Raw genomic sequence first — 16,114 nt, 5'->3', positions numbered from 1 at the left:
CTTAGGCCTTCAGACTCCAACTGAATTATACCACCAATTTTTGATGGCATAATCTGATAGCATATTGTGGGATTTTCATTCTCCATAATTGTGTGAGCCAATTATCAGTATTATAGAGATAATAACTAGTCTATTGGTTTTGTTTCTTTGGAGAAGTTTGATGAATATATTTAAGATTTTCTCCTAAGGATTTTAAAAAATAGATAAATCAGCCTGAAATCATCAGTTGAAGTGACACTGTAATTCATAGCCATGAAAAATAGTAAATAAACTAAATTTCTTTTTCTTATTGCATATTAATTATACTGATAATGGACTACATTTTAGTATTTTCAAATGTACATTACATATTTTCAGCATATCTACATTCATTATCCACCTTTTTCTTACCCCTCCTTGTTCCTCTTCCTCTTCTCTAATAGTATCACTGTACTTTTATGTCATCTTTTGTTTTTCCTCTAGATTCCACATATAATATAGAAATATATGGTATTTATCTTTCTGAGTCTAGCTTTTTTTGCTTTACATGATGATTCCCAGTTCTATCTATTTTCCTGCAAATGACATGATTTCATTCTTGTGCACATATACCACATTTTTGTATCTATTCGTCCACTGATGAACACCTAGGCTATAAGTATGTGTTTTGACGTCAGTACCATGCTATCTTACTGATATACAAGCTATCCTACTTCTCTGTAGTATATATCGAATTCAGGTATTGTGATACTTTCAGCTTTGCTCTTTCTGCTGAGGATTTCTTGTCTGTTCTTGGTCTTTTGTGTTCCCATATGAATTTTAAGGTTCTTTTTCCTAGTTCAGTGAAGAATATCATGATCATTTTTGTGAGGGTTGCACTATGTCTATAGATCACTTTCAGTAACATGATCATTCTAACAGTATTAATTCCCCAGACACATGAACTTGGGCAATTTTTTCATCTTCTAGTGTCTTCTTCAAATTATTTCTTCAGAGTTCTATAACTTGTATTATAGAGATATTTCACTTCCTTGATTAGGTTTGTTTCTAGTTACTTTTAAAAGCTGTTAATTGAATTGTTTTTGCTGATTTCTTTATCAATAGTTTCATTTAGAAGTTATTGACTTTTATGTTGATTTTATAATTTGCTACTTTGCTGATTTTGTCTATCAGAACTAAAACTTTTCTAGAAGAGTCTTTAGATTTAGAGTCTTTTAATATAGGATCATATCACCAGTAAACACAGGTAATTGAACTTTATACTTTCTAATTGGTGTGTCTTTTATTTCTTTTATTTACCTAATTATTCTGGCTTAAATTTCAAGGACTATTTTAAAGAAGAGTCGTCAGAGTGTTTATCCTTGTCTCATTCCTGATTTTAAGAATCATTAAATTTTCTCTATTCAGCATGATGTTGGCCATGGTTATGTCATATATAGCCTTTATTATGTCAAGGTAAGCTGTTTCTATATGTAATTTCTTCAGGGTTTTTAGGACAGCGATATTGAATTTTTCAAAAAAATTTTCTGCCTCAAATGAGATAATCATTTGATTTTTATCCTCCATTTATATGCTGTATTACATTTATCAATTTGGGTATATCAAATCATCCTTTTTTCCTGGAATTAAACTTACTTGATCATGGTATATAATCCTTTTAATATGTTTGTCCATTTAGTTTGCAGTATTGAGGATTTTTGTGTCTATGTTCATCAAGGATATTGGCCTATAATGTTTTTGTTGTGGCCAGTTTTGCTATCACGGTGACACTTGCTTTGTATATAAGTTTAGAAACACTCCTTCTCTTTCTATTTCATAGAATAGTTTGGAGAGCACTGCTATTAGCTCTTCTTTGAAGGTCTGGCAAAATGTAGCAGTTAATCAACCCAATCCAATGTTTTTATTTGTTGGGAGACACTATTATTACTGCCTCAAACTAATTTCATGTTGATATTTGTTTTTTCATATCCTTGATTTAATTTTGGTAGATTGTAGAGCACACAGGAGGTGAGCCACTCCCAGTGCACAAGAGAAGGGTTCTTGGCCACCATACCACCCCCACCAGCACACAGGAGGTGAGCTGCACAGGTGCCAGCAGCACCCCCAACCCCATCAAAATGAGAAGACACGTAAACAAGTCTCAGAACCAGACTTCCCAATCACCTACAGCAACCCTAAAGGGAAATGAGATGGAACAATCTGATTCTCAACTACCTGGACTCTCTGAACTGGCAACAAAAGAGGATCTGGAAAAAATGAAATCCGAAATAATTTCTTAGATAACAGCAGAGACTGTGCTCATGGTGCAAGACATGATTAATAAATGTAGAGAGGAGCTCAGGAATTCAATGGAATCCTAACATAGGAAACAAATGGAATTCATAAAACAGATGCAAACAGATTTCCAGGAGGTTAAAAACTCCACTGAAAGTCTAAGCAGCAGAATGAGCCAATATGAGGACAGAATTTCAGATATAAGAAGATAAGATTGCAATTAGTGACCAGGAAAAGAAAATAGCTTTAAAATTGTAAGGGACCATGAGAAATCAATCCAGCAGCTGCTGTCTTACACCACATGTACCAGAAGATCTTAAGAAAAGGAGGAAAGGAGGCGAGGCAGACAACCTGGATGAGGTCCTCAGAGAATTTGAAAACCCAGAAATTCTCAGAGAAGACCAGCTGCAGGAGCATCAGCAGAATGACATTGTCGACGAGCCCATTTTGATTTTCTCATTCAGATTGCTGGTGCTCTGTTCGGGCTCCAGGAGAAGGTTAGACGCACTAGTGCTGACTAACAAGCCATCATCGTCAAAAGCACTGCCTTCTCTCATGATCTCATGATCATCCATTCCAAAGTCACCGAAGTCATTTCCCTGCAGGATACTGATGTTCCCAACTTCTCTCATGGTTATCTCTTCCACTCTACTCTGGTTCAGGCTGAACTGCTGGGCTACATCAATGTCATCTAAGTCAGGCAGTGGCTGATCAAAGTCATGAAATTCTTCAGGTACTGTGATGGCATTATAGGTTGCTTCTCGATTTTCCTCAGGCAGGTCAACAACACCTGGCCAAAAGGCCATCTTTATCTTAATGAATGCTTTATTACAGTCTGTGAGAAGGTATTGGCTTTCTTGTGATAGATTCACACTACTTCCAGTAAGAGATGTCCTGATGTTCGCAGCGCCATCTTCACGTTTGGTGAGATGATACTCTCCACACTGCTCTCTAAGTTACATTCAAACACATGGGCTTTGGTTAGCTTCTTATCCCAATGGGGCGCCAGCCAAATTTTGTCCAAGGGCCCTCTTTTACTGAGGACAAAATGTGCTTAGAACATTGTACTTGTTGACTATAAAACAAGAGGAACTCTGGTGCTCTGCTCCTCGGGGAGCTGGGCGAATGGTGGGCCCGGGAAGGGAAAAGGGTCGGGGGAGGGGGCGAGGAAAGGGGGAGCCCTTGTGAGGTGGAACTTCGGAGCAGCTCCCCCAACATGGCTGCTGTCTCCTTTCCAATTCACTCAAACAAACCTCTTTGTTGATTTTTTTGGTCTTATTTATTTGTTTGTGAGAGTGGGGAATTGAAATCATTTACTATTGTGGTATTGGGGATTATCTTTCCCTTTTGCAGAATAGTTTTTTTTAATGAAATTCAGTGTGCCAATTTTGGTGTAAATATTTTTTCAATCATTATATTTTCTAGGTGGATTTTTTCCTTTACCCATATATAGTTACCTTCTCTGTCTTTTCTGACCAAATTTACCTTGAAGTCTGCTCTGTTGGATATGAATATAGCTATTCCTGATTGTTGTTTTTTTTTTTTATTTCAATTGCGTGAAATACCATTTGGCATCCTTTCACTTTCAGTCTATCTGTGTCTTTGTTACGGAGGTATGTTTCTTGCAGTCTGTGTCTTTTAATCGGAAAATGAAGACCATTTTTATACAGGGTTATAGTAGAAAGGCATATGCTAATTATTGTCAGTTTGTTGGCCTTTATGTTTGATTCTTTCCTAATTCTCATTTGCTTATCCATTCTTCCTCTTATGTACATAGCATTCCTTTATATATCTTCTGCAATGCTGGCTTAGTGGGCATAAATTACTTCTTGCTTACTTGGAAGGTGTTTATTTCTCCTTCATTTTGAAGGAGAGGTTTTCTAGATATAGTAATCTAGGGTGGAGTTATTTGTTTTAAGGTCTTGACATGCATCATTCCATGCCCTTCTGACATTTACAGTGTGTCCTAAGTAATTTGCTGTTATTCTGATGAGTTTGTCTTCAGAGATAACTTGGTGTTTCCATCTTGAAGCTTGCAATGTAATTGCTCTTGGTTTTGTATTCTTAGCCTTTTAACTATACTATGATGTGGGGATGTTATTTTCTAGTCATATCTATCTGAGGCTCTAGAAGCCTCCTGTACTTAGGTGTCTGCAACTTTCTCAAGATTTGGGAAATTTTTTATTATTTCACTAAATAGATTTTCTGACTTTATTGACATCCATTGGTTCCAAAAATTCATGATACGGTATTTTAATTGTGAGCCAATGTTCTTGCATATTATGTGCATAATTTCTTATTTTTTATTACTATCTGAATAAATCAATTCTTTTCAAGCCCTGAAATATTTCTCCCATTTAATCTAGTCTATTAGTGAGACTTTCCACTGAGATTTTTATTTGACTCATTGAGATTTTCCTTTGCAAGATTTCTGCTTCATTATTTTTCACAATCTCTATCGCTTTATGGAATTTTTTCATTCCTACCCTACATTGTCTTCCTTAATTCATTCAGATATTTTTCTTCATGCTCTTAAAATTCATTGATCTTTTAAAGAATTATTCTTTTAATTCTTTATCTGAATTTTCATCTACTTCAATATCATTGAAGTCAGTAACTAGAGAATTATAAATTTTTGAAGGACTCATGTTTCTTTGTTTTTTCACATTTCCTTTATTTCTATGCTGAAAGTTGAACATATTTAGATTGGATATCTTGCCTATTTTTTTATAAGGGCCTTTCTCTGGAACAGCCTTCTCCTGATAGTGTGTTCTAGGATATTGGGTGGTTGTGAAGTGTTGAATATATTCTCAGATGGGTTTTAAAATACAAGTTTTCCTGTTACCTCTCTGTTGGTGATTAGTGTATTTTGACCCAGTGCAATGCGTTAGTGTCTAACAGTCCTATTTGCTTTGTAAGTCTCACAAGGATAGGATCCTTCTAATGGATCAGGCAATTATGTTGACATTGAAGTATATGGATGGGGTATGAATATTTTATAATAAATGACTGTGGAACTAAAATTCACAGTGGCTATTTTAAATAGTTGGTTTACAGGTTTCTCTTTATCTTTCTATTTTTTCAATATTTCACACAATATATTGTTTATGTAATTATGTAATCAGTTTCAAGAATATTCCTTATAAGGTGATTTTACTCTACCAGTTCCATGGTATTGAAAAAGGAATATTTTCTACCTTTAAGTATTGTGTTTTAATCCATAAAATAAAATAACTTCTCAGAGTATGTACACAAAGAATATATACATTGATTATTTTACCTTCTCTTACTCTTGGGCAATGCAGTTGACTTCCTTGAATGTCATGTTGTTCTATCTTGTGCCAAGTGAGGTACTTGCAAGAATCTGATGGAAGCTTTAAATAAGAAAGAAGAGAAATATCATCTGGCAATATATAATTTATTTATTATTCTTTGAGTAAAAGTAGTACAAATCCATGCTAAGAATTCAGGCAAATTGGATTCCAAATATCCAATGATGTCCTTGTGGAAGTCATTTTAGTCCATTCTAAATTATATGTTCCTATTCAACACTGTATTCACAACACCTGCAACTGATTTATGTTTGATGGCAAATGACATAACTAAATAAATGTCTGCCTCATTATTCCACTTACACCAGCCCTGATAAATCATCCTTTAATATTTATTGAATATTTCATGAGGCATCTCATTCCAATTTAGAATGGTTCTAATTAAGATGTCTTCATTATGCAAGTCTTTTTCATTATTATAATTCATCTGTCTTGCTCCAATTGTTCATGACTGCCCTTGCAAGTTACGTAAAAGAATCCCTCTATATGGACTACTATTTTATTTATTTTTATTTTTTGTTAGTACATGCTTGCAGTACAGTACATAATGCTTGTATTCACTATATTTTGAGTTGATACATATATATAACACATTTTAATTCCTTTTTCCATCCCCTTTTCCTACTCTCCTTTCCTCTTGCCCTTCATCTCTTAACCTCTTCCCATTTGAGAAAGATCTATCTCCCTATTTCCTGTTATCTTTTATTTTGCTCTTTATTTATAATTTGGATTTCTCATGTAAGAGAAACAATGTGATATTTAAGCTTATGTGTCTAATTTATTGCATTTATCATTACGGTCTCAAGTTACATCCATTTTCCTACAAATGATTCAAATTTATATTTCTTTATGGCACAGTAGTATGACACAGTAGTAGTGTTTAAAAACTACATTTTCTTTATCCACTCATCTGTTGAAGGACATGTAAGGTACTTCCAAAACGCAGCTATAATGAACTGTGCTTCTATAAACATGGATGTGCAAACATAGGTTTGGTAATATTTGTCATCTCCCGAAGTCATTCAATTATTACTCACAGATCATGGTTTATAAATTAGTAAATATCCTAGTGATTCTTCCTGGGGAAAGTCCCAATTTATAAACATTCTTCAAAATGTGTGGGCAGTACTGAATTAAATACTTCTGACCTGGCTGTTTTTCTTGTTCTGGACAGTATATTATCTCTCAAAACATGTGCTGAGATCACATTTGGGGCACTTTTATACTGTTTCCTAACAGTAAAGTTTTAGTTGCTCAAAGTCCCCAGTATTTTATAGAGCCTATGATGCTTTAGAGGTTAACATAAACATTAGTCATATTTCTTGAAAAGAATAGTATGTTAAATACATACATATGACATAGATTCATTCCTCTGTTAACCAGTGTTGTACACATATATAAGCACACCAACCTGGAATATTAAATGAAATATCATTAACATATTTGAAACAGTTATCTTCATCTTATTGACTAGTTTTTCATGTAGATTATGTTTTCTTTCACCTGTAAATTTGTCTCACTCATAAAAACACTGAAACTATTTCCGTCATTAGATAAGCCTATGAGGCTCTGGATGAAACCTTTCTTTAATTAAGAAAGTTAAACAATTTTCTTTCAGGAAGGATGTCTCAGGACCTTTAGTATGGTGATATACATTGTTAGTCCATGCTTTCAAGTATTCTTCCAGATATTTGGATCATAAAAACTTTTATTCTTGGTGCAATACATGTGACTAGAGCATACCATAGAATAGAAATGGGAAAAGGCTGCCACAAAGTAAATGGGAAAAAGGTATACTTAATTGTAGTACTTATTAACTTTTAACTGTAATAGTTATTAAATGACATTGATTGTTCCAATTAATATCCCACTATAAAAGTAGAGCTAGCAAGAGAAGCTCCCTGGCTTATTAACAATAACTCTAAAATTTAATAAATTTTCTTGAGATAGTCTGAGAATTTGCTAATGGGCTTTCAAATAATTAACTTATCCTTGTGACCTGTTTTTTACAACAACCAATAAACAAAAATATATTTTGATTACTACAAAATATAGTGAACAGGTCTATTGTTGATTAACTTTCCTGTTTATAGAAGCTTCTTTCCTATCATAATGTGTTCTTAGAATTTTTCTTTTCTCACTTCTATTACAAAATAAACATTTTTTGCAAGTTAAGTTCCCTGGGTCTGCTACATCCCTTTGCTTCTTTGTACTATGTTATGAGACTCATACTGGAAAAAGAAACAAATCTAAGTTAAAGCTGTATTTGAGAGTAAAGCTTTCATTTTTTTACACAACATCTAATTTTGTACAGAAAACCTCTTTATAAAAGGAGTTACATGGTTAATTTAGAGCTTCTGGCATTGTAGGAAAATAAGACACTGCGCATCTTTGTTTAATTTCTATGCAAGGTTTTGAATGTTGTATGACTATTGTTTCTTTCTAAAGGAATAATGAATACTTGTGTTTTGCCCTATTCTTTTTCCCTTCTTGATTTTAATGATCCAGTTAACTAATCTAGAGTCTCATTAGCTCTGAATTTTTCAAAACATATATTCTGGTTGATTTGTTTGTATACGGCCAACAATATGCTTCATTTCAATGCATTCATTCATTCAAAAATATGTATTGTACCCTAGCTATGAGATCTGTGAGCTGTGTAAGACATTAGGAATAAAATGTGCTAATTTTGCTTCGAAACCAACTTTCTGTAATTTTCAAAGCAGATATATGAATAACTCATCTTAAGCCAGTGGGATAAGTGAACAATTACAGATGATGGGAAAGAGGAAGAGATGTATATCGGGTGTTATTTTAAAATATTAAATATAAGATAACATGTTTAGGTAAAGGGATAATGAAAACTATTTACCGAGGATGATATTCCAGAATCTGAAAGTGAATATAACGTTCTTCGGTTCCTTGACAGAGCTGACAGAATATGAGTCTCACTTGGATCAGAGTAGTATGCTGAATTAGATGGACAAATCTCTTGACTACTTGTGTTTTGATCTGAGGAGCTGAATCAAATAAAATGCTTATAGTGTTGATGCATCTCTTCTAAAGTCTTTGATTGTCAATGCCTTTGTTTAAAAATAACAATAAATTATAAGCACAAACTTTTCCATTTGGAAGAGAAATAAATTATACTGTAGGATTACCTAGATCTTAAAAGGACTTTCCCATCTTGTCATAATACTATTTTTTTTCCGGTTAATAGTCATATAAGACAAATTCCCCGCATTATTAAGGGCTGTACAGGAACTATGTGTCACAGGAAAATTAATCTGCTACACACACACACACACACACACACACACACACCGCCACATACATACCTATATGATACTAAGGAGCTCAGTCTCATATTGGAATGTCATTCCTAGTGTAGCTATAGCTGGAGATTTGGTATATATACATTCTTAAACTCTGTTGGTGCTCATGAATCTGGGCCTTAAATGTTTTCTGAGAGTTCCTCTAAATATTGGTAATCATTATGTATGGCAAACATGTGCTAAGAAAAAAAATTTAAAAATTTAGTGGCAAACAAATGAAAAAGCCAGGTTCTTTAATCAATTTTTCTCAACAGTTCAGTTATTCCTATATTCCCATTTTTACGACACTAAGATAGAAAATGTCTTTTTTGCTCTTCTATACTAACCTCTGGTTTATTATTCATTGTTATTCTTACTATTTTCTCTTCTTCCTCAGCAATAGTTATTTTTCTCTTTCTGTAATTGAAGCTATGCATGATTTTAAGCCAATAATTTAAAAACAATATCTAAAGATGATTTGTCTTTAGTAAACCTAGAAATCATGGTACTCTTTCTGTCCTCTTTTTTTCTCTTGATAGATTTTTTTAGGCTTCAAGATTCTTAAATAGCATTATATATTTTATAGTACAGTTACTAAACCTCTGTAGAAGCTTTTCTAACAAGGAAATATGTAATTGTTGTATATTGAGCTCACATTCATGAAATAAAGTACTGAGATGTCTTTCATTTTTTACTTAAAGACTGAGCTGATATCATAAGTCTACACAGCCATTATTTTCTAAATTACATTATATTCTAAAAATAATTTCCTAGTATAAAAATAGCATTACCATATCATTAAAAATAAAACAAAACCACACTTTATTATCAAGAAAAAAATTATTTCTCCATCTGCCACTAAATTTAAAAGTCAAAAATTGTTTCTTAATTATGTAAAAAATTCAGAAAATATATGTTTTCATATTGCTTCCATTTGATTAGTTTGGATATTGCTTCTTGATATTACTAAAGACTAAATTTTTGTTAAAAATTAACAATTTTAGAAGTAAAATATTAAATTCCTTAAATTGTATTATTCCTAAAGTGAATTAATTCTGCTATCTATAAGCAAAATTTTAGTCAACAACTTTAAGAAAAATTTAAAATTAATAGAATAATATTTTGGGAGATGCGCAGGGGATAGTTAAATGGCTTTTTAACTGACTTGTCTTTATTAAAGTATAGTAGCTATTTTCTTCCAATACAAAATCAGATTAAAACAAGGATAATGAACATGGCAAATTGTGTCTTGAGAGTTGTCTTGAGATTTTTCACTCCAGTGATGGTTACACAATTAGGGACTGAGTTAATACCCTAGAAGTCTCTATTTTTTAAATCTAAAGTATGAGAAATGCTCTACTTACATAATCTCACCACAGTAAGATATAGAAAAAAGAGTTCACATACATAAAAGATCTGGTAAGAAGATCCAGTTGAGTGAGTTTACATCACATCTTCTTGTGTAATTCTACAAGACCATGTACAACAGTTACAAAGTAAGAGTGTTTCAGAGTGAGTGAAAGTTATTGTCTTACCTTACATTAGGTTTTTCTCTGCTTTATTAAGTAATTTATTTATTTGTGGAACAGATGCAGGATGTTGGCCATGTTAAGCATGTGCTTTTACACTAAGCTATGTTCCTAGCTATGTTTTTCCTGGTTCAAACTAGAACTTTTTGTGATAACATCTGATAATACGTAGGTATTTATTAATATTAGAAAGCAATTAAAATTTTGGCAATATAATTAAGTACACAGCTCACATTCTCCTTCATTTCTCTTTCTATCTTTTTAAAAGAATCAAATGAAGAATAGTCAAGAGTTTTAGCTAAGGAGATGCTAACTAGTAGATGACTAGTTTTTCTTTGTGTGAAATCTCTGGCTTTCTGCCTTCACAATCTTCTGTTACTCCTGGGCACCATGTCAGGGAGCAATGACAAGGGGCGGGGTGCTGGAACAATCCTGGTAAAACCTCGAGATATTCTCAAAGTCTATGTTAGTTACTTCTATTGCCAATTCCATTTTTTTTTTTTTTTTTTTTTTTGGTACCGGGGATCAAAATCGGGTCTTTGCGCTTGCGAGGCAGGTGGCGGAACCACTGATGGAATTTTTCTTCATTTTGCTTTTTTTTTTTTGAGAAATCTCACCAAAATAAGTAAACTCTGATTCTCTAGTTAAAAAACGTAAGTTAAAAGAAAAGGATCTTCCAGTAACATAATTAACCCAAACCTTTGCTGCATCTACCACTATTTTAATGTGCACAACACTGAGGGCAAAATTGTAATATTTGCTTAGGAAGAGGATTAGAATCTGCTATGATACTGGACAAAATAGTGAGAACCTCTGATCACTGGTTTTTTTATCTTTGATATTTAGAAGATAGTGTAAACTCTGAGTGATAGATTTTTCTTTTGTTGTGTAACATTCTTGCTACTACTATTACTAGCATAATAATTATAGCTAACATTTATTGAGCACACACCATATGCTAGACACTATACTAAGAGCTTTACATGGAACTCATTTACCATGCCATTCACTTGATGAAGTGGATGAGGAAGCTGAGGTACAGAGAGGTAGGGTAACTTACTCAAGACACAGGCAAATGACCATGTGTTAATCACTAGGATTCAAATAAGATTCAGATAAGGTACTGTGGTGCTTTAAATAACTATAAGCTCTAAGATGGAGTTGCTATTAGGGACAACTACTAGTACTGATTTTCTTATTCTTATTGCTCCACTTAACCAAGTAGAAATAATTTCACTGGTGAAGAGAACCTGTAAATCTGAGCAGTTCTTATTTACTGAAAACAAAAAATTACACCTTCAGTAGTTGAATCTATGAAGAATACTATCCTAGATAATATCATACTAGTTTTAAAAACCTCTTCTAACTCCCCACACCCCCAATAAAACCAGGCACACGCAGTTTAATTGGTATATTGGCTTACACATTTTTAATCTTTCTGCCTGCAGTGAACAAACAGTTATCATAAATTACAAATCTGAGCTTTTATGAAAGAGGAATTACTTTTATTAATGTTCTAATATAAAGCTGCCACGGAGAAGGTGCAATGGTTAAAACTGTACAGCATTCATCAGCCATGATTTACAGGGTCTTTAAAATAGGTGGTGTTATCTGAATTGGCTATCTATTCTTTTTTTTTTTTTTTTAAGGTAGAATGACTAACAAGAAGGAATCAGGTGAGTTGAGATTGCTGGATAAAAAAGGAACAATAATATAACATCAATTCATGAGAACCTTTCATCAGAAGATTGCAATGTCCTTTTACAATCACAAATTTATAAGCCTCATAAATTGTCTGCAGCAAGGGGTGCTGTCTATTTAATTAAAATGTCAAGTTGGTGATTATGTAACTTTGTAATGTGAGGGAAGGAGGAAGTGGCAGATGGCCTAGTTTCCAAGGTGAACCGGGCTCTTGAGTGGGAGGAAGGTGTGCTGGGCACACATCATACAGCAGGCCAGTGGGCTCCTGTGAGTCATGCAGGGTCAGCAAAACAATCCCAAATATGACTCAGTTTTTAACTGTGCTATGCATATTCATTGCTTTGTCATAAGAGCTTTGTATTTAAGAAAGAAGGAAAGAAATGAGGTTCAATTTTATTTTTGTCTTAGCAAAGGGCATTCTTCCTGAGCTTTCAAACACCTCTTCTCCTCTGAAAGAATATCAAGCGAGGTTTTCAAATCCAGTGCTAAGACTAGGCAATTCTGAGACTTAGAGTAGCAGAAAATTACTGTTACCTCTAAAGCATTACATTTGAGTGAAAGGAGATATAAATTTGGCCTCTTCTATTTATTTATTTATAGATCATTTTTAAGAATTTCTGTCCTCTCTATGCTTCTATTTTATTTATTTGTAAACTCATAATGATTGTGTGATCTATATGCTGCAGATGGTAATGAAATAACAGAAACTTTTCTCAACTGAGCTGTCATAGAATCAAGAAGAAATTTGATAATGTAAGTTATTAATTGCTCAAATAGCAAATAAAATATACTGGGGTTTTAATTTGAATATTATGATTACTTTCTGACAGTTCTAAATTTTCTAGAAATAAAACCTTAAATTAAATAAATAATAATTAATCAATGAATTTCTTTCTAGGAAAGTAATTTTTTATTAGTACATGTGTGTAGTCCATAATGTTTACAGTCCTGGTGGGGAGTTGGCACAGGTATATAATACATCTTAATTCCTTCTTCCAGGCCCTTCCCTTCTCACCTCCCCATCTCCTGATCTCTTTAGGTTTTTTCCTTTGGTACACATTTGCAGTACGTACTGTTTCCATTCCTTGTGGGGACATGTACAAGTACATAACTCATCTTAATTACTTTTTTCATCCCCCAACCCTCCCTATGTCTTGATTCTTTTCCCCTTGAGAATGATCTATCTCCCTACTGCCCATTATCTATCTTTTACTTTGGTCTTTATTTATATTTTGAGTTTCTCGTATAAAAGAAACCGGGTCACATTTTCTTCTGAAAAAGTGTTTTGAAGAAATTCCAAAAATATGTCAATTATCATAAAGTGTAGGATTTTAACAGATAAGCCTTAAATTAGATTGCTACCATACAATAAATTTTAATTTTGAAAAATATACAACTGCAATTAGATTTTTTTGTACTTTAATCTGAGTGAGTCAGATTTTAATTTTATGTGACCCACTTTTTACTTTTATAAAATTTGCATGTGCTCATTACCCTAGCCCTATGCTCAGTCTTATAAACACCAAAAGGTCACAAATTAAAGTACAAAAAAAGTAAAACAACAAGTATAATCCTTCTCCAAAAGAGGTTAGTAAGCTTTCACGTCTATTACTGAGTTCACTGACATTTATAAAAGCAAAAGTCATATCCAAATACCAAAACAATGAAGACAGAGGAGCTGAGTATCTCTATGTTCCCTATAGGAATTATATGTAGAAATTTATACAACTTAATTGTAACAATGCACATAGCTGCTACTTAGGTTTTTAATAAATACTGGAGGAACCTGTGCTACTCCCTGTATTGTTAAAACTTTGAACATTTAACTGCATACTACACTGCAATAGAGAAGAATATAGACACTAAAAGAAAATATGTGCTTTAGGCCTTGTGAACAAAGATACACCTATAAAGTTCCAACTGTATTCTAGGAAGGTTGAATGAATGAGATTCTTGTTTCACAATACTCAGCAATGTTATTAGTAAAATACTGGTGCAGAGAAAGCTTTTTAGTTTTCTTTCTTTTCCTTTCTTTGCTCCCTCTTTTTCTTTCTCCTTCACCATTCCCTTCCTATTTTCTTTCTTTCCCTTTCAAAATTTGAAGAGTGAGATTTAAGTTGTATCACCTTGCACACTGTCTCTAAACTGTTTTATATAGGTTTGCTGGTTGATAGCAATACTAATAGTAAAAAATCATTTTATACAGAGCTCACAAATAAACCTCCTCTTGTGTAGTGTATTAAAAGGTTTTAGCAACTAGGCAAAAATGAATTTCATAATTCTGCACAGAACTCCTACTCACTAAAAAGTAATATATTACATGGAGACTTCTCAAATTATGACCCATTTAGATTTTAACATTAACATCAACATAATATTTGGACATTGCTTGAGAAATACACGGTTGGCTAACAAAAATAGAACTTTTAACACTCCTTTGGCCTCAATCCCCTCCCTAAGCATAATTTTTCTCTTAACTATAGGCAGTAAATGGAAAACTACAAGTAAGTTTTATACTTTTATGAAGCTGTGGTATACTTACTCTTAAAAATGAAAGGTACAAATCTTATTTTTTAAAAGATAAGTGCCAGGTTACACAGCAATATAAAGTAGCCCCCTCCAAATTCAAGGAGCCCACAAACCCCATGATTATATGCTGTTTATCAGCATGCTTTGAGAAACACTTATGGGACAGCTATGAAATGTAAGATTAGGTTTTGGCCTCTTAATCTGCTCTGTGGCTTTAATGAGCTGTGTCTTTTCTTGTGGTAGTAGTAGTTTCATTTAAACCTGTCTAGCTAACATTAATAGATACTGCATTTATGAGTCTTGTCTATTTCCCCCCTGAAATTTATATAGACTATTTTAAGGAGTCCTGTGTATCTATAGACACACCATCATTAGGAGAGCAAGCCCACCTCTCTTTAGTACAAAAAACTGCATTGTGTTTGTAGCCATCTGCATAGTATAAGGAGAGAGGTTATGTTTAGGTTTGTTTCTCTGTCAAGCAGCCTTCATTGGTAATACATGTCCTATGACTTGACATCTTTAAATGAAATTTAATCTGGTAATACTATCTACGTTTCTTTGGCCCCTTTCCCCCTCTCTGTCAAATAAAGACTAAGGTTACTTTTAATCTCATTTTCTTACCTTTCAGACATGTCTTGCTGGTGAAAAAACTTTCCTCTCGCTCTGATAAGGCTATTTTTCTGAAGACGTTTTTCATCACATTCCCAGGAGGGGATAGGAGAGCTGTCCACTTTTGGGGGTCTTCCATGGATTCGCTCTGACCAAGGAAACAAGCTGTTACCTAGCAACGTGGCCCTTTAGGAGGTATTGTTACCAATCTCTTGGAGCTCACCAAAGGAATTCCTGTGATCCTGGTGCAGCATTAATTGTGAGTATTGTTTACAGGGAGTTGTCTAAATGGTGACTGACCTGAATCTTCACTACAGAAATATAAATGATGGCAGAGGGAATAAACATCCACAGCATGCCTCTAATGTTTACTGTCCTCAGTCTTATTATGTCTTCAATTGTTTGCATCTGGCTGGGGTGCTGCTGAAGTGACACTTAAGCAATGTGTGCCTCTGTATTTGGTTTCTTGCCTCTGTTCTATAGTTTCAGAACTAAAAGGAGAGGCAAAAGGGAAGGTATCTAATTCTTGCTTGAATTTTGCTCAAATAAAACTCCCTAAAACTGGAGACAGGGAAGTAATTCTGACTTGTTCACACTGAGAAAAAAGTAACACTTGTATTTCAAAGCCAATATTTCACAATTTTGCACAGAAAAGGGAGAGAATATCATATTGTATTGTATAATCATTTATTGGTCCAACAAGCATGCTCAGAGTGTCTTAGATGCATAGATAACACTGTCGGTTTTTTAACTTCACGGAGCAATACAATGAAAGTTGTGTAAATTTGCAACTTGCACCTCTCCTTATTCCAAAACTGAACAATTAGCTAAGGAATTAGCTAAGAAA

At 33.6% G+C, this 16,114-nt stretch overlaps 1 protein-coding gene across 2 annotated transcripts in view; it reads right to left on the bottom strand.

Annotated features, from left to right (window-relative positions):
• Positions 1-15,856, bottom strand: part of LOC101716644 (uncharacterized) — a 38,088-nt gene extending 22,232 nt beyond the window's left edge. The window contains exons 1-4 of one of the 2 annotated variants that reach the window (XM_087185969.1): positions 15,280-15,856; positions 8,458-8,668; positions 6,937-6,996; positions 5,534-5,627 (exon numbers count right to left, since the gene is read on the bottom strand). In XM_087185969.1, the coding sequence (XP_087042095.1) occupies positions 5,534-5,627; positions 6,937-6,945 (103 nt within the window). In that variant the 5' untranslated portion in view covers positions 6,946-6,996; positions 8,458-8,668; positions 15,280-15,856. The remainder of the gene's footprint in view (positions 1-5,533; positions 5,628-6,936; positions 6,997-8,457; positions 8,669-15,279) is intronic. The other variant, XM_087185970.1, reaches the window with a different exon arrangement.
• Positions 15,857-16,114: the final 258 nt, after the last annotated feature.

This window comes from Heterocephalus glaber, unplaced genomic scaffold (genome assembly GCF_053883595.1).
Source record: "Heterocephalus glaber isolate CG9 unplaced genomic scaffold, H.glaber_assembly_v1.0 deba00001504, whole genome shotgun sequence".
Lineage (NCBI taxonomy): Eukaryota > Metazoa > Chordata > Mammalia > Rodentia > Bathyergidae > Heterocephalus > Heterocephalus glaber.
This window is presented reverse-complemented; position numbering and strand designations above follow the sequence as displayed.